The sequence below is a fragment of the Fusarium solani genome, assembly GCF_023522795.1.
Source record: "Fusarium solani strain SB1 chromosome Unknown bctg00000000, whole genome shotgun sequence".
Taxonomy (NCBI): Eukaryota; Fungi; Ascomycota; class Sordariomycetes; order Hypocreales; family Nectriaceae; genus Fusarium; species Fusarium solani.
Window position 1 is genome coordinate 2,616,315 of NW_027072157.1, and position 27,886 is coordinate 2,644,200.

The 27,886-nt window shown below is 53.5% G+C and overlaps 6 protein-coding genes across 6 annotated transcripts; 4 read left to right on the top strand and 2 right to left on the bottom strand.

Moving 5' to 3' along the window:
• Window positions 1–3,644: 3,644 nt before the first annotated feature.
• MRS44_000837 (uncharacterized protein) lies at window positions 3,645–4,136 on the top strand (the record flags this gene model as incomplete). The annotated part of the gene is made up of 1 exon (XM_065624210.1): window positions 3,645–4,136. The coding sequence occupies one exon, from the start codon at window positions 3,645–3,647 to the stop codon at window positions 4,134–4,136; it is 492 nt and encodes a 163-aa protein (XP_065479916.1).
• A 1,881-nt stretch (window positions 4,137–6,017) lies between these two features.
• MRS44_000838 (uncharacterized protein) lies at window positions 6,018–7,642 on the top strand (the record flags this gene model as incomplete). The annotated part of the gene is made up of 4 exons (XM_046267526.2): window positions 6,018–6,096; window positions 6,148–6,386; window positions 6,438–7,208; window positions 7,259–7,642. The coding sequence occupies 4 exons, from the start codon at window positions 6,018–6,020 to the stop codon at window positions 7,640–7,642; spliced, it is 1,473 nt and encodes a 490-aa protein (XP_046138733.2).
• Window positions 7,643–10,232: 2,590 nt separating this feature from the next.
• MRS44_000839 (uncharacterized protein) lies at window positions 10,233–15,165 on the top strand (the record flags this gene model as incomplete). Its single annotated transcript, XM_065624211.1, has 5 exons — window positions 10,233–10,401; window positions 10,447–12,127; window positions 12,632–12,836; window positions 12,880–13,119; window positions 13,174–15,165. 5 exons carry the CDS (start codon window positions 10,233–10,235, stop codon window positions 15,163–15,165), a joined length of 4,287 nt encoding a protein of 1,428 aa, XP_065479917.1.
• A 4,024-nt stretch (window positions 15,166–19,189) lies between these two features.
• On the top strand, window positions 19,190–20,836 carry MRS44_000840 (uncharacterized protein; the record flags this gene model as incomplete). Its single annotated transcript, XM_046272528.2, has 3 exons — window positions 19,190–19,259; window positions 19,326–20,249; window positions 20,301–20,836. The coding sequence occupies 3 exons, from the start codon at window positions 19,190–19,192 to the stop codon at window positions 20,834–20,836; spliced, it is 1,530 nt and encodes a 509-aa protein (XP_046138736.1).
• A 554-nt stretch (window positions 20,837–21,390) lies between these two features.
• Window positions 21,391–23,405, bottom strand: MRS44_000841 (uncharacterized protein; the record flags this gene model as incomplete). The annotated part of the gene is made up of 6 exons (XM_046267528.2): window positions 21,391–21,957; window positions 22,007–22,212; window positions 22,267–22,409; window positions 22,458–22,519; window positions 22,587–22,654; window positions 22,706–23,405. 6 exons carry the CDS (start codon window positions 23,403–23,405, stop codon window positions 21,391–21,393), a joined length of 1,746 nt encoding a protein of 581 aa, XP_046138737.1.
• A 2,711-nt stretch (window positions 23,406–26,116) lies between these two features.
• MRS44_000842 (uncharacterized protein) lies at window positions 26,117–27,585 on the bottom strand (the record flags this gene model as incomplete). The annotated part of the gene is made up of 5 exons (XM_065624213.1): window positions 26,117–26,561; window positions 26,635–26,789; window positions 26,878–26,945; window positions 27,013–27,243; window positions 27,342–27,585. The coding sequence occupies 5 exons, from the start codon at window positions 27,583–27,585 to the stop codon at window positions 26,117–26,119; spliced, it is 1,143 nt and encodes a 380-aa protein (XP_065479918.1).
• Window positions 27,586–27,886: the final 301 nt, after the last annotated feature.

Here is a 27,886-nt window from a genome sequence, read left to right on the forward strand (position 1 = left end):
ACTGCTTCCTTGCTGTCAATACACGAGCAAGCCTCTTTTGTCCACATCCGGCAACGCTAGCCCCAGCCTCATCGGAGCCGTGTGCCTGCAACTCCGATGCCTTGCGACGCAACCCGCAACAGTGAAGCACAACGTCGTTCTGGAAGAGGGGCATCTTGAAACCTGGCATGGGTATACCCAGGCAGCCTTCTCCTTTAGGTTTGCCTGTCAGTGCTGTGCTCTGAGTTCCGCTGCCCCTCGGACGGAGCCCGCCTTGGCCTCGCAAGCCCCCCCTGGAGCTGGACCTCAACGGCGATCGCAAACCTGGCCTTAAGCACTCCAGGTTTACTAGATGATGCTTGAAGCCAAAAACGGTTGTGAATTCTCAGGCGATCTAGCTCAAACGCTCCCGGCGTTGAAACCAAATCCAGCTAGCCTCCCGGACGACCCATGGGTCTCATCAACTCCAACCCCACGACTAGGTATGCGGGACGTGCCTGAGTCGGTAACCAGCCAAACCATTCTTGGCCTTGGTGATGTTGTGCGTGGAGTCTGGGGACCGTGCCACACTTCGCGTCTTCTAGAGAACAGTAGGTTCGGTGGTTCTAGTGATTGAACCTGTGTCCGTTGTTTCAGTCCTTTGAATCACTTCGCGGCAATGACATCCGTGCCCTTACTGATACCCAAACTTCGTCATCCAATCCTCTATTCCGCCCTGTATAAGTCCTAGCTTTCCGCAAGTCAGCGCAGAGTAGAGGCCCCGGCTTAGAACCGATCAAGTTGACCGCTCGGAAGACCCCTGTCACGCCCAGACAGGTGCCGCAGAGTATCATGCAGGTTCTTTACCCGTCGTGCATGTCAAGAATGTCCAATTTTGCGCTCTTGTCGGCTGAATTGAGTGCCACTAAGCAGGTGAAATTTGCTCCAAACACCGAGACCCTGGGGAACTTTCCGATTATCGCAACGTTTTTACCCACCACAGCCTTGTGCTTATGAGTTGTGGATCTCTTGCCAAGGGGCAATGTAACGGTCAAGTCTTTCACGTCCAAATCGACGTCGCTTCCGAGCGGCGGCGGGAGAGTCAAGGGCTGAAGGCCGGGGTTTGCATAGAAGCTAGTGGTGTCCCATGTTCGTCAAAGTTTCCCGACAGTTGGATCATACCACCATTGGTGGCATTGGTAGGTCCGCCCTCACCTCTCTGAGTCTTTCGTTCTCGGCCGTTTCGGGCATTACCATAGGGGACTATTGACGACGAAAGAACGCACCTTGAAGGCAACTTTGCGCTTTGTATAGGCGAGTGTTGCTCGACATGTTATCCTGCCCTGAGCTGTTCTCTCCCTGTATCATGAACTCCCGGCGTCACTCCAGCCCAGGAGCTTGAACTTGTTCCACCACACAACAAACCTGGCATTGACAACCAGGACAGGGTTGAGACGTAAAGGCTTCAGCGCTACTGGTAAGCTTCTGGAAGGGAGATGAATGGAAATGGACAAAGCGCCACACGGCCGTAAAGGGCATGTGAGCCGTGACTATGTCAAAGTCTCGGTCACCGGCGCAGGCTTTTTCGATGCAGGGCGTTTCGGAAAGAGATCAAGCCCCGACATAAACCAGTGAGTCCGGAATTGTTGAGGCATCTTGCTGTGCTGATGACCGACACTTGTCGGCCTCACATGCTGTCTTTTCTAATTATTCTGACGATCGAAGTGCCGAATGGGTGTAAGAGAGGCAAGCTAAAAGGAAGAATGCGGGGAAGATGATGGATGGAGGGTGTTAATCAAAGTCTGCAGAAATGATGCTGGCTCTCCATCGACAACCATCGGAGCCTCCCGGGCCCTTTCGTCCGCCGGACTCAGACAGCCCAAGAATAGATGTGGACTCTGGCGAGGGTCTGATAAGCGGGCCGACAACGAGTTGGTGCAACAGCCGTCTCTCGCTCGGATCCTCAGGAGGTTTGTCGACGAGCAGTATAGAGAATAAGAGTTTCATCTGGCCTTCTTACGCGTCCAAAAGACAGCGGGATGTGTCTCGTTCGGCCGAGTTGTTAGTGCACATGGCTAGCCGTTTGGCTTTTCCCGCATGTGTCTTGGGGATGTCGCAAGAAAGGACCGAAGGGACAGAAAAAGAAAGATGACACACCACCAACTTCTCCAAGTTGCAGCGGAAGTGGCTGACAGTTGACCGGGGAGTGACATGACAGACCTCTGGCCCATGCCAGCCGGGGGATGCCAGGTACCTGCATCAAGAGTGTGGCACACCAACTTGCCGTTGTCGGTCAATCAACTCCTTTGTTTTTGTTGGGATGGTCGACTTCGACCTGCTCAATTTCTCGCTTTCGATTTCAGGTGCAGATGCGACATATCAGCTTGGAGTCTCCTCCATGTGAAGGATGCTGAGGAGAAGATGACCTGATGTGATGTGATCATCATATGTAAGCTTGCATCGAGGTTGGGCAAAAGGAACAATACGACCAGAACGGCAACTCGGCGGCCTTCGATCACCAACCGCTGGAGATCTGCAACCTGGGCCCTGGTCTGATATACTGCAGGGAAGACTTTTTGGCAGGTGGTGACTTTCAGGCATTGAAGTGAGCTCTGTTGAAAATTCCCACCTCTCCGGGTGCGTTATGCGGCTTATATCGACGAGTCCATGCCTATAGTCAATAATAGGCGTGCTTTGTCTGTTTTGCATTTGCCAGTAAGCTATTATTGATACAGGCACGCGAGATTGCCATTGCAGTGGAAACTGGCATCTCTCGCTGTGACTGGGCCCGACAAAGTCGACGATTGTGGGGGACTCGAGAGTCAAATTCCAAGAGGCAAATCAGAAGCCAAGTCGGGGTATCGCGAGAGGACAGAAGACTTGGTTCCTGAGTGGCAAAGGCCAGATGCAGGCTCAATGACATGCCCATGTGAACAAGGGGCTTCTGCGAGTCACAACCAACAGACAGAAGCGGCGACAAGAGGATCAATGAACATGAGCATGGGCGAGACGGGAGTGACAAGGAGTGATAGGGTGTGATGGACAAGGGTGCGTCGTGTCTAGTGGAGAAAATCAGCGGGGAGGGGAGAAGGGCCGAGAGGCCAGTCATAGCGCGAGGACGGCTTGTGTCTTGTCTGAGTGCTTTTGGGCGACGGCTCAAGAGCGCTGTGAGCGAGGTTACTGGCTGCAGTCTGTCGAATAGATCTTGACCTCTCGCAATGGCTTGAGACCAACACAAGATGATCAGCCTTAACAGGCGTTGATATTGATGCTCCAGAACCAGCCACATAACCCAATTCGCGACTGGGTGATGAGAAGCGGATGAGCGGGAGCGTTAGGGAAGTCGAATGTGCTTGAAAGGCAGCGCACCAACGGGAACGCCTCGTTCGATGGTGGATGGTGACGGGTACGATATCGGCATTGCTCGAGATGGTGATGGGGTATTGTGATGGACAATCTAGTCAGCACAAGATCATCATCGTCCTATAGGGGAACATGTCCGGCTGGGGCACATGTACGCACACGCGTGCTTGAATTGACAAATGAAGCGTTGGAATTGGAAAAATAGAGATCCTTGGATGCTTACCGTGGGCCATCAGAAACAAATTGTGGGCGCGATGATGGCCTTGAACTGGAATGAGGCCTGGTCCCGTGACACTTGGACATGCTCATCATGCCCCGCTTAGATGCGACAATGCGACTCACTCAACCTAGCCCCCTCTTCCACTGGCAGGCAGGCAGGCAGCCAGCAAGAAGCAAGTCGATTCGGCCAGGGCGACGTATCGCACGACGTATCCGTCCTGGTTTCCAGAAATACTCACTATGGTGGCGGCGCCTCTCGTTGGTTCCCGCCCATTAAGCTTCGCAGATTCAACGGTTGCACGGAACTCCGCCCCTCTGCAGAACCATCAACCTGGAGCCCAGCACGGCTGAGGGACCGACCGAATGCCCTGAGACGCGCAGAACGGCACCCAGATGGGTCCCTCCTCGAGCGTTCACCGTTTCCATGGTGGGCGAGCAACGTGGCCCCGAGACCTGCGTACGGTATCTACGTCGACAGTGGTGGTGATGACGATGACGTCTCTGGAATGACGACTTTATCGATAGAAAATCCACCTTCCTTCAATGACAAGGTGTCCAAGAGCATCGAACAAGGACCCTTGATAATGGCGCAGTGAGGCCTCGAGAAACGCCGCCCCGCAAAACAGCCACCACCAAAGCACGCCTAACCCATGATCAAACCGGCGGGACCGAGTACAGGTACGAGCGCCTCTTGACGAAATCTTTTCGAGTCCCAACCTGCGAACTATAGCCGAGACTGCACAGTTACTCGTCATCCAAGATCCAACCAAGGCTCGCAGCAGACTCTTTTTCGCATAACGCATCTCAAAATCAGCCCAGCCCGCCAGGGTTCGGCCAAGTAGCCCCCAACTACCAAGGTCAGCATGGAAGAAAACTGTACCACCCATGAGGGTGGAAAAGGCAGATCGAGGCCTATGGTTGGCCTGTATGGACAGCCTGGGCAGTTTCTTCATCTCCTCTGCAGCTCTTTTTTACCACTGGGCCCTGTTGTTTGGTTGAGCAATTGCCAATGACATGCCGACTTGACGAGCCCTGAGGTTTTCAACGTGGCCGCCTACTTGGCTGTGGTACAAGCTCGACTCACGGACCTCGAGTACCATCGATCTGGGCCTGGAGAAACGACCGACCTGATACCAATACAGGGCTTGCTGGGATTGAGTGTCCCGTCGTGGGTTGAGTGAGTGAGGTCACCCATCGCCCACAATCTCATTACCGGGGTCTGGGGTTGGGCGGCCGTGTCGCCGGAGTCAGAGAATGCAAGGGGAGTGTCGTGGCGGCCGAGACACACATCGACACCCCTGGAGTTCACCCCTGCAGTGAAAACGCTGCTCCCCGCCTAAAAACCTCCGGCTCCGCCAAAACTCGCCTCTACCCCTGGGACCTGGCAGCAACAGATGCCCTTCTTGGGAAACGGGCTCCTTTCGAGACCCTCTCGAGTCCCTGGGGCCTCTCAGGGCTGCGTGTTGGTGGGTCACTCCCAGTGGAGGTCCAGTAACCCCTGCTCCCTCACTATGCCCCTCCTCTCTCTCCGCCTCTTCTCCCTTCCGAATGGGCGCCCGCTCGTCATCACCGACCACCATCCCCCAATGACGGTTCAAGCCGTGGTCTCCAGTAGTCGCAGCGCCTGAGGAGTCGTCAACTCAGCCCTCCATCACGGCCCCATTGGTCCCTGTCAGAACTGCCCTGGTCCCGGTGCCATGCCCGACAGAGGGCCCTCGCCCGTGGTCTATACGGCCCCGAAAGGGTGGGAGAGATGTAGATGCAAAGGAACTCTTCGAGCCTTCTCTCGGCCCAGCATGGCAGGGGTGGCAACAAGACGGAGGCGACCCGTTACCTCCACTCTCGCCTCGAGCTTGGTCCTCGATCCCCGTATTGCGAGTGGTGCTGATGCCGGTAGTGCTACTGGCCAAATATCCAGATCTCTCTCCATCCCGCCAGCCTATATGATCCGCCTACCCTCCTCCCCACGCGCGACCTCGTCTTTGCTCGTTGTCTGTCTCTTGTGTCTCTGTGCTGACCGCACCATCTTGGTGTTGCCGTCTTGTCTATTGTGTCTTGGATAATGCTTCTTGTGTAATACTCTATCTACTATACCGTCTTGGGATTCCTCGACATCCTACCTCATTCACCCTCTCTTGTATACAAGGTCATTCACCATCTCTTGTGTACAACCCTCATTCACCATTGCTTGTATACAACCCCATCGAAACCATTTCGGTACTGCCGCCTGGTGTCACATCCTCGACATACCGACGAACCGCTCGCCGTGTTATAGTCGTACTGAACTCATACCGGCGCCCACTATTCTACTCAATATCGAATCGACCGATCAGCGCCATACCTTCTATCTCATTGAACCCGACCGACCTTCGACTTCTATCGACTGGACTGGGGAACCTTTTCTCGATAGGACCTGCGCCTGTTGTGGCCAGTGCCCTTGATTTCTATCGACAGTCTCTCTCCGGTTTTCGTTCACCATGGCCAACACTACGGTTGGGCTAAACCTATGCCCACCGCCGTTCTTCGACCAAACGCTATTTCCCGATGAGGGTGGATGTAAGAGTGTCTGAGCTAGGATTGTCCTCGGGTTATCTAACAAATACTTAGTTGTCGATGGACGGCTCTGTCAAACGGTGGGCACTATGCAATGCTGCCTGCCATGTCCCATGACCGACTGGGTGTACCCTGATCGGTTCGAGACTCTGACAGCGGTCGCAAACTGGGTCGCTGCCTTTAGTGTGCTGTGTTGCGTCTTCTTGCTCCTATCATGGGCATGCTTGCCCGTGGACAAGACTAACCGCCATTATCTGAGCATATGTTTGACCTTTGCCGTGCTGCTAATGAATGTGAGTTGATGCTCTAGGCCCTGGTACACAGTTACTGATGCAATAAACCAGCTGGGCTTTGTCATTCCTCTGGCAGCGCGACCGGACCAATGCTACAATGAGATCACTCCTCACAGCATGAAGACGAGCCAGGTCTGTGGCGCCTCGGGCGCATTCCTCCTCCTCGGAGGCTGGGCTGGCGTCATGTGGGTGTTTCTCAGATCCGTATCCCTTCACCTTCAGATCTGCTGGCAGGTCCTTGTTGGCCGAAACTTTATGATCTTTGCCCAGGCGGCGGGATGGGGAGTTCCTATTCTGGGCATCATCCTGGCCCTCGTCTTCAGCGGTGTCTCATTCCGCTTCGGAGCGACATGCCACATCAACCACGCCAACAGCTTGGCCGACTTCTGGATCCCCCTGATGCTCTTCGCCGGGTTGACTGTCATCATCACCTTTGCCACCTTTGGCTACTGCATCAAGGTTTACCTGGCTGCACTGGGTGACAACGGCGCGTCCTCGGAGGGTTCCAGCCTGCCTACTTACACCCAGAGCATCAAGACCATGAGCCCACGACAAGCATACCGCAGGGTTCGTCGCGTCATCGCCCTTCAATGGCGAGGCATTGCCATCGTTCTCATCATCATCGCCGATGTCATCTTCTTTTGTGTCATCTTTGTATTCCAGGACAACGTCGTGCAGTCTGTGACTGACGACCCCACATTGGCTGAGGACTGGGTGAAGTGCCTGGTCTTGGAGAACGGCAAAAAGGCCAATTGTCTCGACGAAGCAACAGTACTTGTTCTTAACGAAGCAACCGTCACGGCTGTGTTGCTTCTTCTCGCAGTATGTTGACGTGTCAAATATTAATCTGAACCTCAGCTAACTCGTGATAGCTCAACGGCCTTTGGCTACTCTTCTTCCTCGGACGATGGTCCATGGCCCAAGGATGGCTCGAACTATTCTCGAAGCCGTTCAAGAACAAGAAAGAATTTGTATCGGTGGATGCCCACATCGATGCCAAGAATAGCACACGTTCGTACGAGATGCTCTCACGAGATTCGAGCGCCGCGGTAACACCCATTACTCCAGTGAAGTCCCCTGAGAGTGGACGAAGAACCCCCGACTACTTTGGGCGAACTGCTCGCTACCATGCGCCAGCGCGTTCGTTCTCGAGCCCCAGACCTCCGCCAGCTACATCATGGGATGCCGGAGAGACGTTTGCTATACCGACATATAAAGACAAAGACATGCACCCATTGAGCATGAACCAAACATAAAAGTCCCAGACTTGAACGAAGAGAGCATTGAGAGACGATAATCACATATTTACGCATAATTATACCCAAAATCAACCAACGACCTTCACACTGCTGCGACAGCTACCGCGCAAAGCCTCGAAGCTTTTTGCCGACACGTCAGTCCTCGGTAAGAGAAGGATCAGTAACACCAACGACTGGATCTACTTTTTTATTAATGGAGGACTTTTCTTGACACGATAGCGAGGCGTTGACATTTGAGATGGGCGCGACTTTGAATAAGTAGGGGAGCAAAGCGCGGATATACATGTCGACTCCAGCAAACACCAAACCCGAGGGTTTGCTGATGTAGAACAACGACCAGGACGACGAGTCTGAGACTCTATACAAATGCAGTCTCATTACCGTCAGACTGACCCTTGGTGGAGGGTATTGGCGCGAGATGTTATTGGGTGTAACAACAGAACAGACAGAGCCTCTGTCTGTCTACTGACTCTAGAGACATGAGTCTAGAGAGCGCCGGCGGGAATTGGGACATGGATTTGTAACCATACCGGTAGCTGCGGACAAAAGAGCCTCACCAAGTGAGGAACATCAACCTCGAGATATCAGGTTATCTCATTCCAATACAATCATACCTTGAACTACATTTCAATCTATGTACTCTGCGAGCTTGCCACCCGTGCCGTCGGCTACGAGCAAAGAGCCCTATTAACTAGAACTAAGTCGTACCCAAAGTTACCTCATGTGGCTGCGTTCAATTACACAGAGAAGGCCGACTCTTCGGCGTACTGGGCGTCCACAAGATAACCCGGAGCCCAAGGAAGCATGCAACATATTCTTCCACCTTCGTTTTCACCAGCCTTCCGCCTCTTAAGGTTTAGCGAAATGTCTTCCCGCCCAGGCACCCGCCTTGACCCCTTTGGCGTTGATGTCGGGCGTTGTGGCGGTTAGCGATGGCCGGGGCGCCTTCTTCGTGGTCCAGTCGCGGAACATTTGACAAACGTATTCCTCTGATGATTCCTTGGTCACCGGGCTTTCCTAAAGCCGAAGGAGGTCATTATAGGATATTCTTTCCTCCCGAGTGAAGTCATTACCCCTTTGATGATGGTCTCTGGTGGGCGCGAAGACAAGGATTCGGCGTGGTACCCGGAGGATAGTTGTCGACGCACCTTCGTCGCTTACATGTGGTGGTGGCTAGTTTCGGGATTCCTATATCTAGGTAGGTAAACATAGTCAATAGTTCAAAGAGAAAATGGGATATCTTTATGTAAAGATTAATCACATAATTAGAAGATACTATCTCTATCCTTAGATTATCCCCTCCTACTAAGTCTATTCTTATGATGAGATGCTTTTAAGGATTTGCCCAAGACAGAGTGGAAGGTTGATGGAAACGAAGGGCAAGAGTCTGAAGTCCGGAAGCAGGAGAGAAAGTAAAGCGCAGCGGCCGTTGTGACAACGGCCATTGACAAAAAGGCCGGACTAGACACAATCTGGCACGACACCACATGCACCCTGGGCAAGAGTGACTGTGTCACACTCACACCCGGCTACACCCGCGAAAGGCGCAGGTAGAGTGCATTTCCAAGCACGACGATGCGTGCGAGAGAACGGTTTCTGAGGTACACAACCGCGGGCTTGCACTCCATCTGGGTCAAAAGAGGGCCAAGAAGTTTGCTGCAGCTGGCTCAGCTGGCGACGCAGGTCTGGGGCAACGATCGATATCGACGATCTCCCAATAGAAGCCCGCGAGCCGAAGCTTCTTGTTGACCAAATTGTGCAGCAAGCGAAGGATCTTCTGCGCTTGACCGATGAAGTCAGAGCCCGCAACATGTCTTAAGGTACAATTTGGTATTTTCCGGATCTCGTTCTGGGTTGGGATGATTCGAGGACATACCTATCAATGGGGTTTGAATCCGTGAGGTTTGAGATCAAGCTTGGGTGGTGCAATGGACATTTACATATTAGACTGGGAACGAAATACATATCGGCGACCTGGTTAGGCTCCCTGCAATTTGAGCTTCGATTGTTCCGAAATAATTCGTCACTTGACTAGGCTCTTCTACCTATCCGACGCCATTGTGATTCTGACAACCTTTTGGAGATACGATCAGGTTAGTCAATACCTAGGTAGGTAGGGAATGATCCTTCGACTCGAAGAAAGACTTATAGGCGTCATATTTTCGTATTTCCCCACTCCACTTGGTATTTTCAACAACTCTCCCTAGGCCCTCGCCTTCTAATACACATTGCTTCGGTATTGGGTTTTGATACCGTCATGTATTAATGACTGTGTTTTTTGCTATTGTGACTGATGGCTTCTGTCATCATTGCAGATACTAATAATAATACACATTGCTTCACACGGCGTGAGGCATTGTGGTTGATGTCCTTGCTGGCGTAATCGGCGGCACGGGCTTTTGCCAAGTGCGAAGCCCCTAAACATGAGGCACACTACACTGTAATGCCATTACTTGAGTGATGGAACATGGCGAACAGTCATAATTTATATCAATTATTCATCAGAGAAGTAAACAAAGAATAAAATAAAGTCAAAATACCCAAAGCTTATTTCTAATTGTTGTTGGGAAGTCAATTTAGGTTCAAAATGTTGTTGCGAGGAAGCGTCCAATGTCCAATTCTTGTGTCGCGTGCTTCCTCGTTCAGTGGACAGTCGACATTCAGTTGGTCAGATCGCCCTGCATCCTGTTCCGGCCCATCCGAAAAGGGCACCACAGTCCAGGGACCAGACAGCTTATCTGAGCTCAGCAGCTTGTGTGAGAGGTATAATAGCTCGAGGTGACCCTCGTGTGAGATTGCAGCTTTGAGATCCTCCTTCATTGCCCTGGTCACGTCGAGTGCTGATGCTGAGATAGCGTCATTCCACCACGTCTTTGGTGTGTTGCGTGCGCGAGGAAATTCGCTTTTCCAACGATCTTCTGGAGACACAATCGGATCCTCAAATAGGGGACTACCAATTCGACTCAAAGACTCGGTACAACGTGCGATTGAGACGAGATCAGCTGGAAACCCCAAGAGCACACGACAAAATCCCATTGTGGGTGGTCAGCCTTTCATCCTGACAATGAGTGGGGCGTCTCGACTCTCGGCCTTCATTCGCGGCAAGCGGCCCCGCATCCCGGAGACAGACACCGGTCAACGGAGCCGCTTGCTTGACGACTGGATCAACGAAGAGGATGGTAATGACGATAAGAATGGAGATGAGCAGCAATACGAGAATCCTGCGAATTTCGAGTCCACCAGGTTTTACTCATACACACGCTTCCCTGCCGACAAAAAGCCAGCGAGGAGGTGTGGACGAAGAGGCAGATGCTTCCGAAGTCGGTGCTGTGCCATCTTCCTCTTGGTGACGATTTTGGTTCTCAGTATTGCCTGGACCTACAGATGGCATATTGAGACTGCTCGTCGCCAGAAATGGACACCAGATGCAGAAACAGAACGCTTCAGCCACAGGCCATTGCAGCTGCCCACCAAGAACATTCAGATCTCCAACTATTCATTGCCACTACGGACCAAGGGTCGCAACATTGTTGACGCCCGCGGTGAGCGCTTCAAGCTTGCTTCGGTGAACTGGTATGGAGCTAGCGATGAGCTTTTTGTGGCAGGGGGGCTGGATATCCAGCACCGCGATGACATTGCTCAGACTATCAAGCGTCTTGGTTTTAACAGCGTCAGACTGCCTTATGCCGACGAGCTGGTCATCAAGAACCCAACCGTTGATGCGAGGTACCTTCGTGCAAACTCGGACCTGATAGGGCTAAGGGCCATGGATGTCTTCCACGCCGTCGTGGAGTCACTGACCAAGGCGGGCATTGCCGTGATTGTTAATAACCACATTACGAGCGCTATATGGTGCTGCGGTGCAGATCCATGCGATGCTGCCTGGGCCAACGATTATCTGGGACCGTTCTGCCCCGTGAAGCAGACCGAGGAGGAGTGGATTCAGCACTGGGAAACTATCATGTTACCACATGTGAATAATCCACTTGTCATTGGTGTTGATCTCCGGAACGAGATTCGTGGTCTCTGGGGAACGATGCCATGGTCCAAGTGGGCAACAGCCGCAGAACGTTGTGGCAACAGGCTCCTTCGAATGAACAAGAACTGGCTTGTCATCGTTGAAGGCACTGAATCATCCAACGACCTATCTCATGTTGGAAAGCGTCCTATCAAACTTGACGTGGACCATCGAGTAGTGTATTCAGCACATGTCTACGCGTGGTCGGGATGGGGCAGCTGGGAAGGACGATTCCTTCTCCGCGAGTACGAGTCGTTTGCAAAGACCATGCGGCATAACTGGGGGTATATCTTAGATGAGGAGATGGCGCCCGTCTGGGTCGGCGAATTTGGCGCGCCGTCCAAGCCATCTGTCGGCGATGCAAACTACTGGCAGCATCTCATGCGTTTCCTCCGAGAGCAGAACGCCGACTTCGGATACTGGGCCCTCAACGCACGAAAGCCAAAGGGCAATACGACCGAGACGTACGGGCTAGTGCATGATGACTGGGTGACGCCGGTGCTGGACTACCGAATGAAGGACATGCTAGATCTGATGGCGGCATGAAGACGGATTTGGAAGACTCGGCGTTTATATGTGAAACTGGGCAGCGAATTTCAGGGAAATGATGAACGTGCAACCGGGTCTCGAGATTTATTGGAGTATAACTGGAACGGAGTTTGTGTCAAGGATTGTATATTTCCGAAAAAGGGGTACAAGCAGAGACATTGTTGGCAACGTTGAAAGTTGCGAGTTTGGGTCAGGTTATGATTCTATAGATGACGGCTTCTACCGTGTGAATATGCGTATGCCTTCTCAACACCGAATGCACCTGCCGAGGTGTGAGCAAGCTCCTTATCGATAACAGGCGCAAGCAGGCCGGAGGCACTGCGCCCCGCCACCTCACCTCGCCTCTCTCTCTCGACCACCACAGAAGCACAATCAGTTGTCCTGCAGCATCACACAACTTAACCCTACAACTCTAATAGCCTCGTCCTACTGATCCCTCGGTCGCGACTCGCAACGCACCTTGCCGTATCGCCATTATCCGAATGTTCATGTGCAACACCGCAACGAGGCTCCCCTCCGCGCATCCTTGAATGCTTGCTGATGGAAAGCCAACCGTCACCCTCTGCCCCTGCAAAGTTCCCGATTTCTGTGGGAAAATGCTACGCGCAAACCGCCAACGAGCGGGTGAGTCTTTTGAGCATGGGAAATGCTTCTCATTGCCATCTAGGTCTCTGCTGCTGACACAAACTGCTTTGCGCCTGATCAGTTTGGCGATGGGGCCAGAGCTGCCATCCGCCAGCGCGAACGGTTGTCCCTAGGCTTGCACCCCACCGACGCCGAAATCCCCTTTACGTGGCCTTCCGAAGATGATGAGAATCAGGCCGGCCCTGAATCCTCCATCTATAGACTTGTACCGAGCATGCAGAGCTACAGGAACAACCTTACGGCTCTCTCTCAAGTGTTCAATGTGCGATCTCCCGGCCTTCCGGTGAATGTATGCATTACTGATCACCTACCCTAGCTCTACTTTGTCGCCTACCAAGGCCACATTTTCGTTTACAAACCCCGCGGAGTACCGCACCAATCGCTTCCTTGCCACCCCGATCTTCAACTGAAGCCCGAACCGAGCCCCTACTCCCGTTCGGTCGGAGGATATCTCGACCCAAGAAGACCACATCTGATCAACCATATTATCACTGGGCTACTTGGGCACGAAGAGATTGTGCTTGCGTGCTACGATGATGGCGATGTGGTTGCGTACTACACGAAGAATATTGGCAGATACGTCTTTGGGGGCCGTGAAACCACTGGCTCGTCGCACAGAGCTACACCAAGGCCCTTCTTCCGTGAGAACGTCGGTATGTCTGCATGGGGCTTGGCTATACATCAAAAGTCCCGCCTCATTGCTGTCAGCTCGAACCGTCACGAGGTAGTTGTGTTTGCCTTGGCGTTGACATCGGACCCTTTCAGGCGGAAAGAAGCCCCCTCCTCAGACTCCCAGGGCCCTAAAAAGCCAGAAAGGAGGATCGGTCATCGACGAAACCGCAATTGGAGGATCGTCATTATAATGGGCAGCGACGCGGACAACATGCCCAACATTTGTTTTGTGGATGACTTTGAAGGCCAGGCCCAGAAGGTATGTGCAATTGATATCAAGGGAACCGTTTGGCTGGCGGATATCTGGCAAGCCCACCAAGGCCCGATAGCCATCCAAGCCCTCAATCAGCTCAAGAGTGAGGAATTCTATCCCTCCCCTACTAGAGGCTGGGGAGTACTCGCCTTGGACGACAGTTGCTTCATGAAAGTACGGACTAGCGAGGAGCTGTTTGGCCTTCACACGAGCCAAGTCGAAGTTATCCGCGCGTCTAATGGGTGCAGCCACCCGTTGGTTAATGTGAAGAATGCCATCAACAAGATCCCAAACAATCCGCATCGAAGGGCAGCACAGCCTGTCATGGCTCAAGCTCACCCTCATATGCTGCAACTGCCGTTCGGCTTTCAAGGACCTGGCGCCCTCTTGGACAGCGAAGAGAGCGGCGGCGAAAGCGCAGATGAAGACGATTTTGAAGATACAGAGGTTGGAAGCGAAGAGGAGGAAGACGATGGCGACGACATAGAGGACGACAACCATCAGGATATTCTTGGCGCCGAAGCCTTCGCCATAATTCCTGCAGGCGGGACGTTCCCGGCAGGCACCGTAGAGCACGCTCTGGTTGCCCCCTTCACGCCCCACGACTCGTTCGATACGCTGAACGCATTCCTGGACGACTTTGATGGCAAGATCTGTGAGGATGGGACCAACTCAGACGAGGAGATTCTTCCCAGAAAGGCCGACATGACTTATTTCCCCCACAGCGGCGAAATACTCGAGACACCTCGACAGGAATCCCGGATGATAGGTTTCCTGAAGCGACCGCCTTGCGGCAACCATAATCGACAAGAACCAGAAGCCCGGCTGGCGGGGCTTAAACGCAAGTTCTTTCTGTTACGGACGTACGAAAAGGACATTGAGATGCGGCCATTCTCTCGGACGTCGGACTGGGACCGCCGAGTAGAGTTTGGTGTTGTCTGCCCAGACGCATTGAGGTTTGGCAGGTTCAAGGAGGTAGGGCTCGTGGCACACTTCCATGCAACGGGTAGGCTCAACATGATTGCGCTGGCGCCAGAGCTCTCCCTGGTGGTGATTGGGTCACCGATTGGGCGGGTGGTGCTCCTGACGCTGACACGCAAGGCTGTGCCATCAGAGCGCGAGGAAGGAATCTGGGAACACGGGTTCCGAGTAGAGTGGGTGTTGCCGACACAGTCAGATGAGGAGGAGCACAGGAGGGTGCTTCGGCCGATGCACGGTATGGCTCTGAGCCCAATCCAGACGGGTGACGGAGATGGAAACGAGCTCAGAGGAGGGCCCGGGCTGCCACGGCGGTACCGGTTGATGCTTCACTATCGAAACCACGACATCTTGTCGTATGAGTTGACGCGGAACGAGCAAACGGGAAAGCTTTGCATATATTGACAAGGTGTTGTTTCAATCTAGGCGATGAAGGATACCCGGCGCAAGGTTTGGGTGCACTTTTTGGAGTCTTGGGATGGTTTCTTTGGAGTTGGACTGGACTGTTTTGTTTTCTTGTGTATTGTGATTGGGGGATATTTTGGGGGTGCATTGATGGCTGTGTCGACATCTATCATGCTCTGATATGCATATTGGAGGATTGAAGTAGAGATATTGATGCCAGTTACAAGCTCGTCGCAGAAGATCTAGGGACACGAGTATGAAATACAAAGGATTGGAAGTTTGTTGCATGGGTGGTAGTGGATACTTGGACAAACGTGGTTGACATTGAAAGATTGGTCTGGAGAAGCTGGAGCAAGATAATGCAACCAATCTATCTAGATACCCCACGGTTCTATAGGCGGGGTAATGATGGTGAATCACGAAAACCCATGACGAAGATTAAAAAGCGAGTTACTATGTAGATATCCGCGAGGCAAGGCGAGGCAAAACACATGGAGCCCCAGCCCAGAGCAGCGGAGCCGGCTGACGATGGAGACGGGGCCCGGACCGGGATCGGGAGTGGTGACAAGTATGAATTGGGTCACTCTTTGAGTGCGGGGACCCGTATCTCGGGGTTCCGGGTCGGCGGGACGAGCAGCTGCCCCCGCAAAGCGAAGCCCATTCCACGCCGGGGAAGGAGGGAGCACAGCAGAAGGAGAAGAGAATGACAAGGGCGAGCTTCTAGAAAGTGGCGTGACGATATCAAAGATAGCGGAAAATAGGGGGTGGTTATACGATCATGACCAGAAGCGATTTGTGTGTCTTTGATGATCAGGGGAGACATGATTGGTCGATGGGCGAGATAAGGATGGGAAAAAAGCTTGACTACTTGGCATGGACCGGCGCCACGGGAAGGGAGGCTCAAGTGTGAGTGAAGGTGTGTGTGAGTGGACTTTGATAGGGGGGAACAGGAGAAAACCTGGGGATGTGGTTTTCCTGGTGAGATTTTACTGGATCTCGAGGTTTTCTCCCGCTATCCGTGGCTTGTTGCTTGGGGTGAAGCTGAAGCTGAGAAATGTGTGTGTGTGTGTGCGCGTGTGCGTATTCGTGTGTGTCGTCTGAGTGACTGGGCGTAGATAAGACATGAAGCCATCTCATCTTGTCGAGACAGAAATCGACTGTTGCCCAGTGCTCGCTCACCTTGACCTAGTGCAAATTACATGCCGTGCTGTGCTGTGCTCATATCCGATATACCTAGTCTTTTTTTTTTCTTCCCTGGTGGCGGCCTCACCGAGAATGCTTGTTGTCCTCGTCCATGCCCAAGTCTAGCAGGGGGAGATTGGTCCTTACCGTGGTAGTGGATGCGGTTCTTGAAGCAGAAAAAAGTTGAGTGCCGCTGTCCGAGGTTCTTTGCCAGAGGAACGGTAACGGATGGAGGATCCGTCTCAGCCGCCCCGGGATGCCCCGGATAGATTGGGAATCAATCGTGGGCCCTGGGACAACGAAGCTTGGCTTTTTCTGCTCTTGTCAAGGTGTAGCGCCGGGGGGGTGGTAGAGGGTTATGTAGGCCAAGAGATGGGCGGGTGGTTTTGGCGATTTGGGGGGCACCACTGGCTGAATGCGGGCTTGACGACCAAGAAGATGCAGCATATCCATTTATGACGTGTGTCAGAATTTTGATACTCGGTAATCAGTGGTAGCAATGCTGAAATACAAAGACGAGACAGACAAGACATGGAAAAATTGGATCAGCAAAAGAGAATGAGAGATGTCGTTGAACCAAAGATGAGGCGAGGTGGAAGCTGATTGGTTGACCCTTGTTCATGTGTCTGGGGTTTTAGTCACTGGTCCGACTCCAATATTTTTCATTAAACAAACTTTTGACTCACCGAATGGGATCAGGTACCGCACAGCCTCTTCCCCCACAAATGTGTACATACATACAGTACAATCACAGAAGGCTTCTTCGGTTTTTTGGTGTCGCGTCTTTTGATAAGAAAAAGATGGCTTTTTCACACGTGAGACCAGTAAGAAGTCGAGGTTTGACTCGTTAGAGAGAGGACATTTGAACCAATTGGACGTGCTCTGATTTTCTTCTGTTTTATTTTCTTTTGGGGATTGTTTTTTTTTTTCTTATCAGCGACTGACGTGATCAAGTAACGGAATATCTTTTATTTAAGGTTTTGTTCCGTCAGGTTGGATCTTGCACGTGCAGAGATGAAATAAAAAATCGAGTGATGGTCGGTCCATCGGAAGAGTAGAAAATGTCGAGATGGCTTCAGAAAATCTCGTATCTTGTCCGATCTCGTTACTAAGGCCTTGGCCATGTGTTACAGCGACGCATTACAAGAGAGCTCTAACAAGAAAGGTGTAACTCCGTACTCTTCACCTCGGGGAGACCCGGATGGGGGAGCCGGAGCTGATGATTCAGGGCTGGAGAGACCGGGGGAGACATTTCGTGGGTAGTCGAACAAGTAATGTAATCGATGGCACTTACACATCGTTTTACCTACCCATCGTCATCGTCCGGCGATCCGCTAAGCTACAGCTGACACTTCTTGCAACTCCGACTTTCGGTTTCAAGGAACCCCATCTCGAGATCGTTTTTTTTTTGGTCGTGTTTAGTGATTGTAGAAACCATCACGCGACAATTGTTCAAAGCCCAAGATTCTGTTATCTGAGACTTGACTTTCAGCTGGCCTTCACATAGATACACACACACAAGCCCAAATCTCGGTTGGATATCAGTCCAGCTCTCTCAGCTCAACCAGCAGCAGCAACAACACACATCACATCTGTTATCCCCCATACTCCAAATTGAGTGTCTTGCACATAGCCGAACCCCACGCTTCGAGGGGAACCAATATCACACGTCAACGGCGCCCCCGGAGCAACGACCAAGAGAGCAATTGAAGCAAGAGCTTTTTCTCGTGTGCCCCCAGGTTTCTTCTTTACAGAGACAGCAGAGCGTCATGCACGCCCTTTCCCGAACAACGCCCCCTCCCTCTCCGTTTGCGGCAGCGGTTTCAAATGTCATTTGGGGGGAGGTTTCTTATCATAGATCTTGTAAAGTCGTGTACGTGATCCTGATCCTCCACTTCGTAGCTTTCCCAAGTAAGCTTCCCCATGGGCGGTGCCGCTTTTCTCCTCCTTCTCACGTCACGTCAACAAGGCGAAGCAAAAGCTCCACGGACTCGCCATGTCCCGAAAGACTCCTTCGGAGGGCGTGCGACGTCTCCGGGTGAATGGGGGGGCGAAAGTAGAATGCGGACTCTGTCCGGAGGACCGGGGGTTGAAGGGATCTGGCCAGGAACCAGGCCAAGAACGGTGCTCGATCGGGGTCGGGGAGGTGTGCATGTAGCAGACGCCATGCCTCCAAACGTGTAAGCGCCAGCTCTATCGTAGGGGGGGTCCACGCTGGTTCCTGGGGCAGAAGCACGACGCCGCTATCTCTACCTTGCCTATCGGCCTGTTACTGTACGTACCGATAAACTATGTGTCCAACCTGTTTGTACATGGAGGCTGGCTCTCGTTCACTCACAGGCAATGAAAGACCTGGGGTACGTACCCATCTCTATCTCTCCTCTCTCTCCGCGCGCCGTATCGCGCCTCTATCTATCTCTGGTCTGGAGCCCTCGTCCATCTCTCATGGGGTATCTCTCATCAACCCGCAGGGGATCTGCAAACCCAGTCCATGCCCGGGCTTGTACCCGAGGCGGCGGGCTTGGTTTGGGCTGAGGTGTGAAAACTCAGACAAGCTCCTCCGGTCTCGATATATAGACTCTCGATGCCCGTTCTGATCTCATTCTCGATATCCTTCCCTCCCATCCAGTCTTACATCTACCTGACTCGGGAAGAGTTCTTAGTCAATTCTTGACTCTATTCCATCTCTAGTGACTCGATCCTTTTACTTCACTTTGCTTTCATATCCTTGTATCTCTTGAGTGACGCCCTACGCTATCCAATCGACCCCGTCGACCTCGACAATAAACTCCATCACCACGAACCGATAACCGAGAGAAAACCTTACTACAACCTGCCCATCATGTCTTACGTCGAAGTCGGACCCCCGACACCGTTTAACGGTACCAATGAAGAGCTCGGCGGTGATTCCAGTATGCATCAACACCATCACCACACGCCAAGCCTTTAGAGTATACTAACCAATGTCTTCACAACAGCCACCGAGAACCTCAACCAGTGGTACCAGTCCGGTGATCAGGCCTTCATCCTCGTCTCCGCCTGCCTCGTCCTCCTCATGGTCCCCGGCATCGCCTTCCTCTACTCGGGTCTCGCCCGCAGAAAATCCGCCCTCTCCATGCTCTGGGTCGTCATGATGTCCTTCTCCGTCATCGTCTTCCAGTGGTATTTCTGGGGCTACTCGCTCGCCTTCTCCCAGTCTTCCGGCAACCCCTTCATCGGTGACCTTAAGCACTTTGGTCTCATGAAGGTCTGGGGCGCCCCCTCGGTCGGATCTCCTCTCGTCCCCGCCCTCCTTTACTCCTTCTACCAGATGATGTTCTGCGCCGTCACTGGTGCCCTCACGATCGGTGCCGTTGCCGAGCGCGGCCGTGTCATTCCCAGCATGGTCTTCATCTTCTGCTGGGCCACCCTCGTCTACTGCCCTCTCGCTTACTGGGTCTGGAACGCCAACGGCTGGGGTTTCAAGAACGGCGTCCTCGACTACGCTGGTGGTGTCCCCGTTGAGATCGGCTCCGGTATGTCGGCCCTGGCCTACTCGTGGGTCCTCGGCCGCCGCAACGAGAAGATGATGATGAACTTCCGCCCTCACAACATCTCCCTCATCACCCTCGGTACCATCTTCCTCTGGTTCGGCTGGCTCGGCTTCAACGGTGGCTCTGCCTTCGGTGCCAACCTCCGTGCCGTCATGGCTTGCTGGAACTCGTGCCTGACTGCCATGTTCGCCGCCATGACCTGGTGCCTCCTCGATTTCCGTCTGGCTCGCAAGTGGTCCATGGTCGGCTGGTGCTCCGGTACCATCTCTGGTCTCGTCGCTGCCACTCCTGCCTCTGGTTTCATCGACCCCTGGGCCAGCATCATTCTCGGTGTTGTTGCCGGTGTCGCCTGTAACTTTGCCACCAAGGGTAAGTTGACAAGTTGCCTATCTCAATTTCATCACTAACAAATGTTTACAGTCAAGTTCCTTGTCCGAATCGACGATTCCCTCGATGTCTTCGCTGAGCACGGTGTCGGCGGCATGGTCGGTCTCATCTTCAACGCCTTCTTCGCCAGCAGCTCCATCATCGGCCTCGACGGCGTCAACACCGGTGCCATTGGCGGCTTCCTCGACGGCAACTACGTCATCATCGGCTGGCAGATCGCCGCCATCGTCGCCTCTTCCGCCTACGCCTTTGTCATGTCCGCCGTCATCGCCAAGATCATCGACTTCATCCCCGGTCTCAAGCTCCGCGCTTCTGAGGAGGCTGAGCTCCTTGGTATGGACGACGACCAGCACGGCGAGTTCTCTTACGATTACGTCGAGGTCCGCCGTGACTTCCTCGCCTGGAGCCCCCAGCGTGACGAGCCTGCTGAGGATGGTGATGTCCTCGAGCCCACCCACGGCATTCAGGAGCACCAGTCCATGATGAACACCCCCAGCCTGTCTGATGCCCGCAAAACCCCCTCCATCGATAACACCCCTGAAAAGGTGATTCCCGAGAAGCAGGCTTAAGCGCTTTCTCATGGAGGACCTCATTTTGCGAATCAATCTTTTATAGCGGTATAGAGAGTGTGTGTGCTTGGCCATTTTTCCTTATTTGTTACACTACACACACAATGGTCGTTGGGAGTAGCCGGCAAAGGCGTTTACGGTTTTTCGAATCTTGTTCGCAATCTACTACATCTTGATTTTAATACCCGCAAAGGCACATGTATATCTATCTGGCTGGCTTCGGAAAAGTGATTCCAAGTCGTCGAGGACGCACATACAATCCCTCTTTGCAGTCTGATACTTTAGATAGTCATGGAACCAGAATGTCCATATCTTTGAACCTAAGCAGCTATGGTGAATTAGATATCCATGTCTATTATCCAGCTTTGAAGCGTTCCCAAGCAAACTCAATCCTATAAGCCTGAAATGTCGCGAATATGGCATCCATCGTTCCTAAATGCCATGTCCTCGTCCCCGGTTTACATGTGTAAAAAGATCCTTATGGCCCTGCCACTCCTCGCTATGATGATGTCCTACATCGTACACACCCCAAATATACCTCTATCGTACACACTTCAAGATGGGGGCACACCGTCGGTCACCTCGCCATACGGTACTGACGGGTAGTCCCCAAAGCAAGCATAATCAAACTGGGCCTTGTCCACCATCTCTTCCTGCACCTTGAGGAACGTCTCCAACTCGCACCAGCCATCCTTGCGGTTGGCGTCACACTCCGGGAAGCTCTTGCCTAGGGGAAGAGTGCGCTGGTTCAGCACAAAGTGGATGTACTTGGTCTCCTCGCCTTCTAGGTAACCAGTCCTGTCTGGCGAGACAGGCTTGGGCGCCTTGATGATCTCGATGTCCAGGCGGGCACCGAACGGAGTTACGTGAGCCACCGTGAAGTTGTGGTCTCCCGGATATTCGTCAGCGGGGAGCTTCTCGGCAAACTGGCGGAAGCCAAACGCAGTCAGGATGGAGACAATGTTGGTGTCGTGAGAAAAGTCAAAGTAGAGACTCTGGTTCAAAGGGAAGGTTTCCTCCATGCTGTCCAGGGTTGTGTTGATCTGGGAGCCGGAGTAGCCCAGCGTGTGATTCTTAAGTCGAGCAATGACCTCTTGCTGGTAGCCGAGGCCAATCGCCCTCTGCGATACTGTCAGCATCACTCGACCACATAATAAGGGGGATACTTACGCCCACAGGACTGTGAAACCCAGCGCCCGAGGCAAATGCAAGGTCAACCGAGTACCCAAAGCCCTGCCACTCCTCATAGGTAAACAGGTCGCAGAACATGCTGAAACCATACGCAACCGTCTCATAAGGACACATGGTCTGAGCAGCATACACATCCTTGGGAGTCCATTCGAGTCCCTCAGTCATGCTGTTAAATCGGTCGGTAGCTGGATGTACGATTAGTGTCGTTTCAGCCAGTCGTTTCTAAGTAGGGGACATACCATCTTGCAGATACTTTTCAACCCAGGTTGAGACGGGCGCCTTGTAGTCAGCCTTAGCTGCGTTGGGGCAACCGAGGCCGCCGGCGAGTGAGTTGTTGAAGCCGGGGGCTTCGATGATCACCTCGATGGTAGCATTATTCGTCCTATCAGTGTCAATATGCGGTTTCAGCAGTGACTGTTCGTTCACATACCATTCCAGGCCGAAGAAGCCAGCCATCCAGTTCTCAGCCGACTTGAGCATTCGGTCTTGAGTCTGCACAAGTTAGCGATGAGCCACTCCTGCCCAAGGCTGATTCTTGTGGGATAGGGATAGAACATACCGTTGTTCGAACGATAAGCTTGCTCTGAGGGTTGTACAAGCTGCCATACATGTAGGCATGCAACACACCTGTTGCAGACGATTAGTGTAAAGGCCGGAGACAGACTTATGCTTGCTTACCGGACTCGAAAAGCTCCTGACGGCCCCTTGGCACCAGAATGGCGTAACCAAGTTCGTACTTCCAGTCATTGAGGAAGGACAAAGCTCCCCTTGTGTTGAACTTGCCAGAGGCATTGGCGAGACGCTCACCCAGCTCGGCCACATTGGAGCCAGGAGTCGGGTATCGTGCACCATGACGCGACAGCATCTGAACCTGAACAATCTCGGCACCCTGAGGGATGGGATACTCATCCACCCCAAAGCCAGGGGAGGGTGAGTATGGGCTCAGATAGCCCATCATCTTGAAGATGCTCTGGTTGCCCTCCTTCATGCCCTCGATGGGGATGGAGGTCTGAAGGGGGTCGTTGGGGACAAAGGTAGCCGTAGGCTCAAAGACGTGAGTCTGAGCCATAAAAGCCGGCTTACCGGTAGCCGTAGCACCGGGCCATAGCTGCGGCGAAGTCTGGAAATACTGGGGCACCCGGGGTGGGTCGCAGCCGGAGCCGGAGAAGGCATACGGAAGGCTGAGATAGAGGTTCGAGCCCAGAAGGATAACGACGAGCCCCGAGAGGAGCAGAGTCATATTCCGGTAAGTCCGAACTGGTCCTCGAGGCATCACAGGGGGGACGGGAGGCGGTCTATGGCCATCGTCGTGGCTGTCGTCCTGATGCACGAGGTGGTAGCCATCTTTGGGCTCGCGAGGGGCTGATGATGCCGCCATTGTGATGTACAACCAAGGAGATTTGCGATGGCAGGCCCCAAATACGATTCGAGATAGATGGCTGTCTCAGTAGAAACGCACGAGTGAGTAAGTGCAGCCTCTCAGCCAGCCCAGACGAGGGTCTAGGGATGTCCCCCTTGGAGCCGCTCCAGGGGCGGAAGCAGCGGCAGTAGCGGGCGCGATGACAACTCCTAGCCACTTGGCGCTGAAGCAATGCTCGATCTGGGGTCTGGAATTGGGGCAATCGAGTCGATGAGCGAGTATGCGTCTTCTGCCGATGCCAGGTGATGCCTGTGGAGGTGGTTGAGAGCGTAGTGTATGTAGCGTGGCAGCCCTGGCGCGCGCCGTGGAAGGTAGGAGCGGGAGATACCTTCCGTGGGTCAGCTCAGCCAGCCCCTGTGGCTTTCGGCTTCTCGATGTTGCGTAGAAAGAAAGGGGGGCCGTGCGCAGGGACCAATAGGCTTTCGGGGCTGACACTGTGCATCCCCGGAACGTGCCTGAGAGATGGAGAACAAGGGGAGGGGACGGGGATGGAGATCTCCAAGACGCCGCGCTAGCTACCAACCGTCAGCCATGGATGTTAAAACCTTGAGAGTGGGCAGGGCAATCGAAAAGAGGCGCAAGGGAGAGAGCTCCAGTGCGATGGCAGCGGTTTCGAGAGGCGTCTGCTGGGCTTGCCAAGGGGGGGCCTGGGCGCGTTTCCAAGGCCAGAGATATCGCCTTTATCTTGCACTGTGCTGCACACTGTGGCGTATTTGCTTTGTATGGTCCACTAAGATCCGCGCCTTCTCTCATGTTTCCACCTCACCTCAACCTGGGCTTCTAATCTCTTCTCTCATCCCATCCCCAATTCGCACCCATCGTGCACCCCCGTTCCCATGCATGGCTGAATCCACGTTGGGCCCGATCTACCCAAGAACCGTCCACCTGCGCTAAGGGCAAGCCAACGGCCAACGGCCAAGGCCATGGCCATGGCTCTGGGAGCGGGATAGTCGATCCTCATGGAGCCTACGGACGTCTTCCGTAGGCCGTGAACCACCTACAGTACCGAGTACCTTATCCCGTCGTTGAGACAACTCACTGTCATCGACCCCATACCCCAGGTCAGGAGCCAGCGCCTTTACCCTGAATCTCTGACAACCGTCACTTTTCGGGGTGGGTTCTGCCATGCCTGCCTATCACGGCCGCCATCTTGTCATTCATTCTTGATGTCCCGTCTACATCTACCTCCCGATCATCGAGCACACCGCCTTCACCGCCATTGAATCGTAATCATGACACGCATGGGGGTAATCATGTCGAGACTCCCTCGTTTGAGGAGTAGAGATGAGGAATGCAAGGCGAGGATGGAGACAACGACAATCACGCCGAGATGACGATACAAAGCAATTTCTTCCAGCGGCGGAAACAAAAGCAAACCTGTACTGGCATCTGACCAGTCTACCATACCAATTTAGGCAAAAGCAACTCCGGTTCTGGCGCCGATGGACTAACGACCAGTCGATCGAGGAAACTTGTCCGTACTCAGTACGCGGTTCTCGTCTCCTTCATCAACGCCCTCACACTCTCTCACCCTCTCGAGGTGAGGGATGTACACTTGCCGCCAAGGGATATCTTACATGCTGGCGAAACTCGGCAAAGAAAAAAAAAAGTTATCGATCTAAGCCTGCATGACACACCAACCGCCTTGCCTTCATCTGCCGAGCCTCTCACGTACGCAGTACCTGTGCTGCGTAGAGCAACTCACACCCCAGCAATTCTAATCCCCTACCTTTAGAGCTCTTGTCTCATGGCAGCCCTCGAATCATGTGGACTCTAGCCTCCCGCCCTTCTGGCACGAGAGATCCATTTCGCGGCGCCCGCGTCATGTGCAGCCCGCCTACAGAGACCATGCAGATGCCAGTTTCCCGTCAGTTTTCCTGAAAACAGAAGGACTACTGTATCCCTTGTCTTGATATTTTCGTCTGGTCTTGGTCGAGATGATGACCTTCAATGGCTTCGCCGCCGCCCACCGCCACATGCAGTCATTCAAGTTGGGGTCCGATTCGACGCTGCAGTGCTACCTAAAGGACCATCGCATGCCCCTTGAGCCTGTCGATCTAGATTCGGTCATCTGTGTGCACCGCCTGAGGCGCCATTCCCCAACCCAGCAAAGTGCTAGATGCAGGGTCTAGGCTAGATCTCAGTCACAACCCAGCCATCACATCTCATTTCAACAACCTCTTTGTTCCTGGGAATCTTGATCGATGAAACGTCTCATCTCTGCCACATTGGGAGTCTATTCGTCACAGTCTCTGAAACAAACAATAACAATGTATTAATCTCAGGGCTGTCAGCCTGGCCCGCGCCGTTTCCGAGCGCCCCATTTCAAATACCAACACACAGGATCGACCAAGACAAACCAATGCTTGTTGCTTTTCGTGACCAGGACACCGGATAAAGACATATTCGATACCAGAATGCACCAAGGGAACCATGCAAGCCCGAACTTTTGTTTTCTCTCCCAATACCCCATGCCCTCAGACGCCAATCCATGGACCCCCTTACCTTTTTTCGACGCGCCCATGTTCCAATCTCGTTCGAGTACGGATGATTTAGGTGCAGTCGACAGATGTCTCGAATGAGGAGACGTTGGATGTTGCGATCTCCCCTGCTGCAAGTCTCCCTCCCCTCAGTGACGTGGGGCGGGAGGATGCCAGGCAGATGCGGCTTCAATTGGCCTGAGACCGGAGCGGAAAGAAACCGTCGGGCATGGGCTCAAGATGCCAGATCTTGGGAGCCTCTTGGTTGAAGGCGGCAGACCACTCCTGTCTCAGATCGGCGGGAAGCTCCCAACCAAGGTCATCATCCCGAAGCCTCATGCGCACCAGGTGTCGCCGCTCCCGGGGCGCCTCACCGTTGACAAACCCTTCCCGTCGGTGCAGGACAGCCAGGTTGTTGATGAAGTGAATGTCGCCGGCCTGGGTGCTGATCTCGAGCTGGGCTGCCTTGGCGATAGCCTCGATGGCGTCGAGGGCTTCCATCTGTCGTGGCGTAACGGTTGGGAGGTTCGCCGGGCGTGGGTGGACGGCATTTCCCGTGAGCGCCACTCTGCCAAAGTTCATAATGACTCTTCCCTCGTGATGGAAGAGGACCGGTCTGCACTGAAAACGGGGACTGTTGTGCCATACCATGTCAGTCTGGGTGTGCTCCCCCACACAAAGCCACCGATCCCGTGTTGGGCACTTACATGGCAAACGGCCAGTCAGACCGGGCCAGCGTGCGAATCATGTCGGGGCGGCTGACTGCCAGGACGTTGTAGACGGTGTAGGCCGAAGCAATGATGCATTTGCCTCCCGACGCCGCGGTGCTTCGGGTGAGCCAGCTGACAACGTCGCCGGCTTCCTCATTGTGGAAGGTCCGGAGAGCAAGTTAGCGAGCCATGTTCCCTCCCTGCGCGCGGACGCGACGATCTGGGGCCGATGAGACTTACAATGGGAGATGTAGAATGACGATGGTGACCGGCCTTGAGCTTGGACGAGTTGTCGGCGACGATATGAACTAACAGGGGCAGTCAGTTTCGGGAAAGGGCCACGAGCAGGCATCAGGGATCAGCCGAGATACAAACCTAGCATGTTGCCTTTTCGGTCCTGTCGACCATGGCGATTCGCAATGTACGACTGAATGCCAAGGTACATGACCGTCAGATCCTCGATTGAGTACTTGTGTGGATCCAGGCCGCGGATAACGCCAAAACCCTTGCCATCATGGACATCTCGGCGAATTTCATCCAGTCGTGGGCCGAGGGTGGGAAGGGGAAAGTTGTCTCGAGAGACGAGATCTCCATCCAGGCCCAGCGCTGCTTTTGGGTTAGCATGTTGGTCCAACCACTAACGGAGCGACTAGCCTAGGGGCCATGCCGCCGTTGGGGAGCCACGAGACACCAGAGGAACGCACCTTTAAAGACCCGCAGAGCATTCTCAGCTTCCTGCAGATCCGACTCACTCAGAGTGTGGATGTAGTCCGACTCATCCGCGAATTGATTGCCAGTCCAAGCCATGGCTTCATCGAGAATCCGTGGCCACCCCTCGGGGAGTCCTGCCGGCGCGTCTGCCACGCGATTCGCACAGCCAGCGGCCGCAAAGGATGGCCCAACTACTGGGGCTAGGCCAATGATGGGCCCGGCTATGGAAGATGCCATTGCGATGGTTTCTGGTTGTGAAGGGAGGGTGTTTGTTTCCAAGTGCCAAGTTTTGATGCTGAAGTGCTTCCCGTGTTAGTTTGCCGTTCAAGGGCAGACGTGAAGGGGGGGGCTGAGAACCCACAAGACGCAACGAGCAGTTGTCTAATACTGGTGCAAGACAAGAAGTGATGAACGAATGGGTGGGTGGGTTGTATCAGATGTCAGGTGTGAGGTGTTGTTGTTGAAGAGGTGATGGAGAATGTCAGAAGTGACAAGGACTGCAACGGTGCGAGACGGCGGGTTTAAATGTCTTGGACAG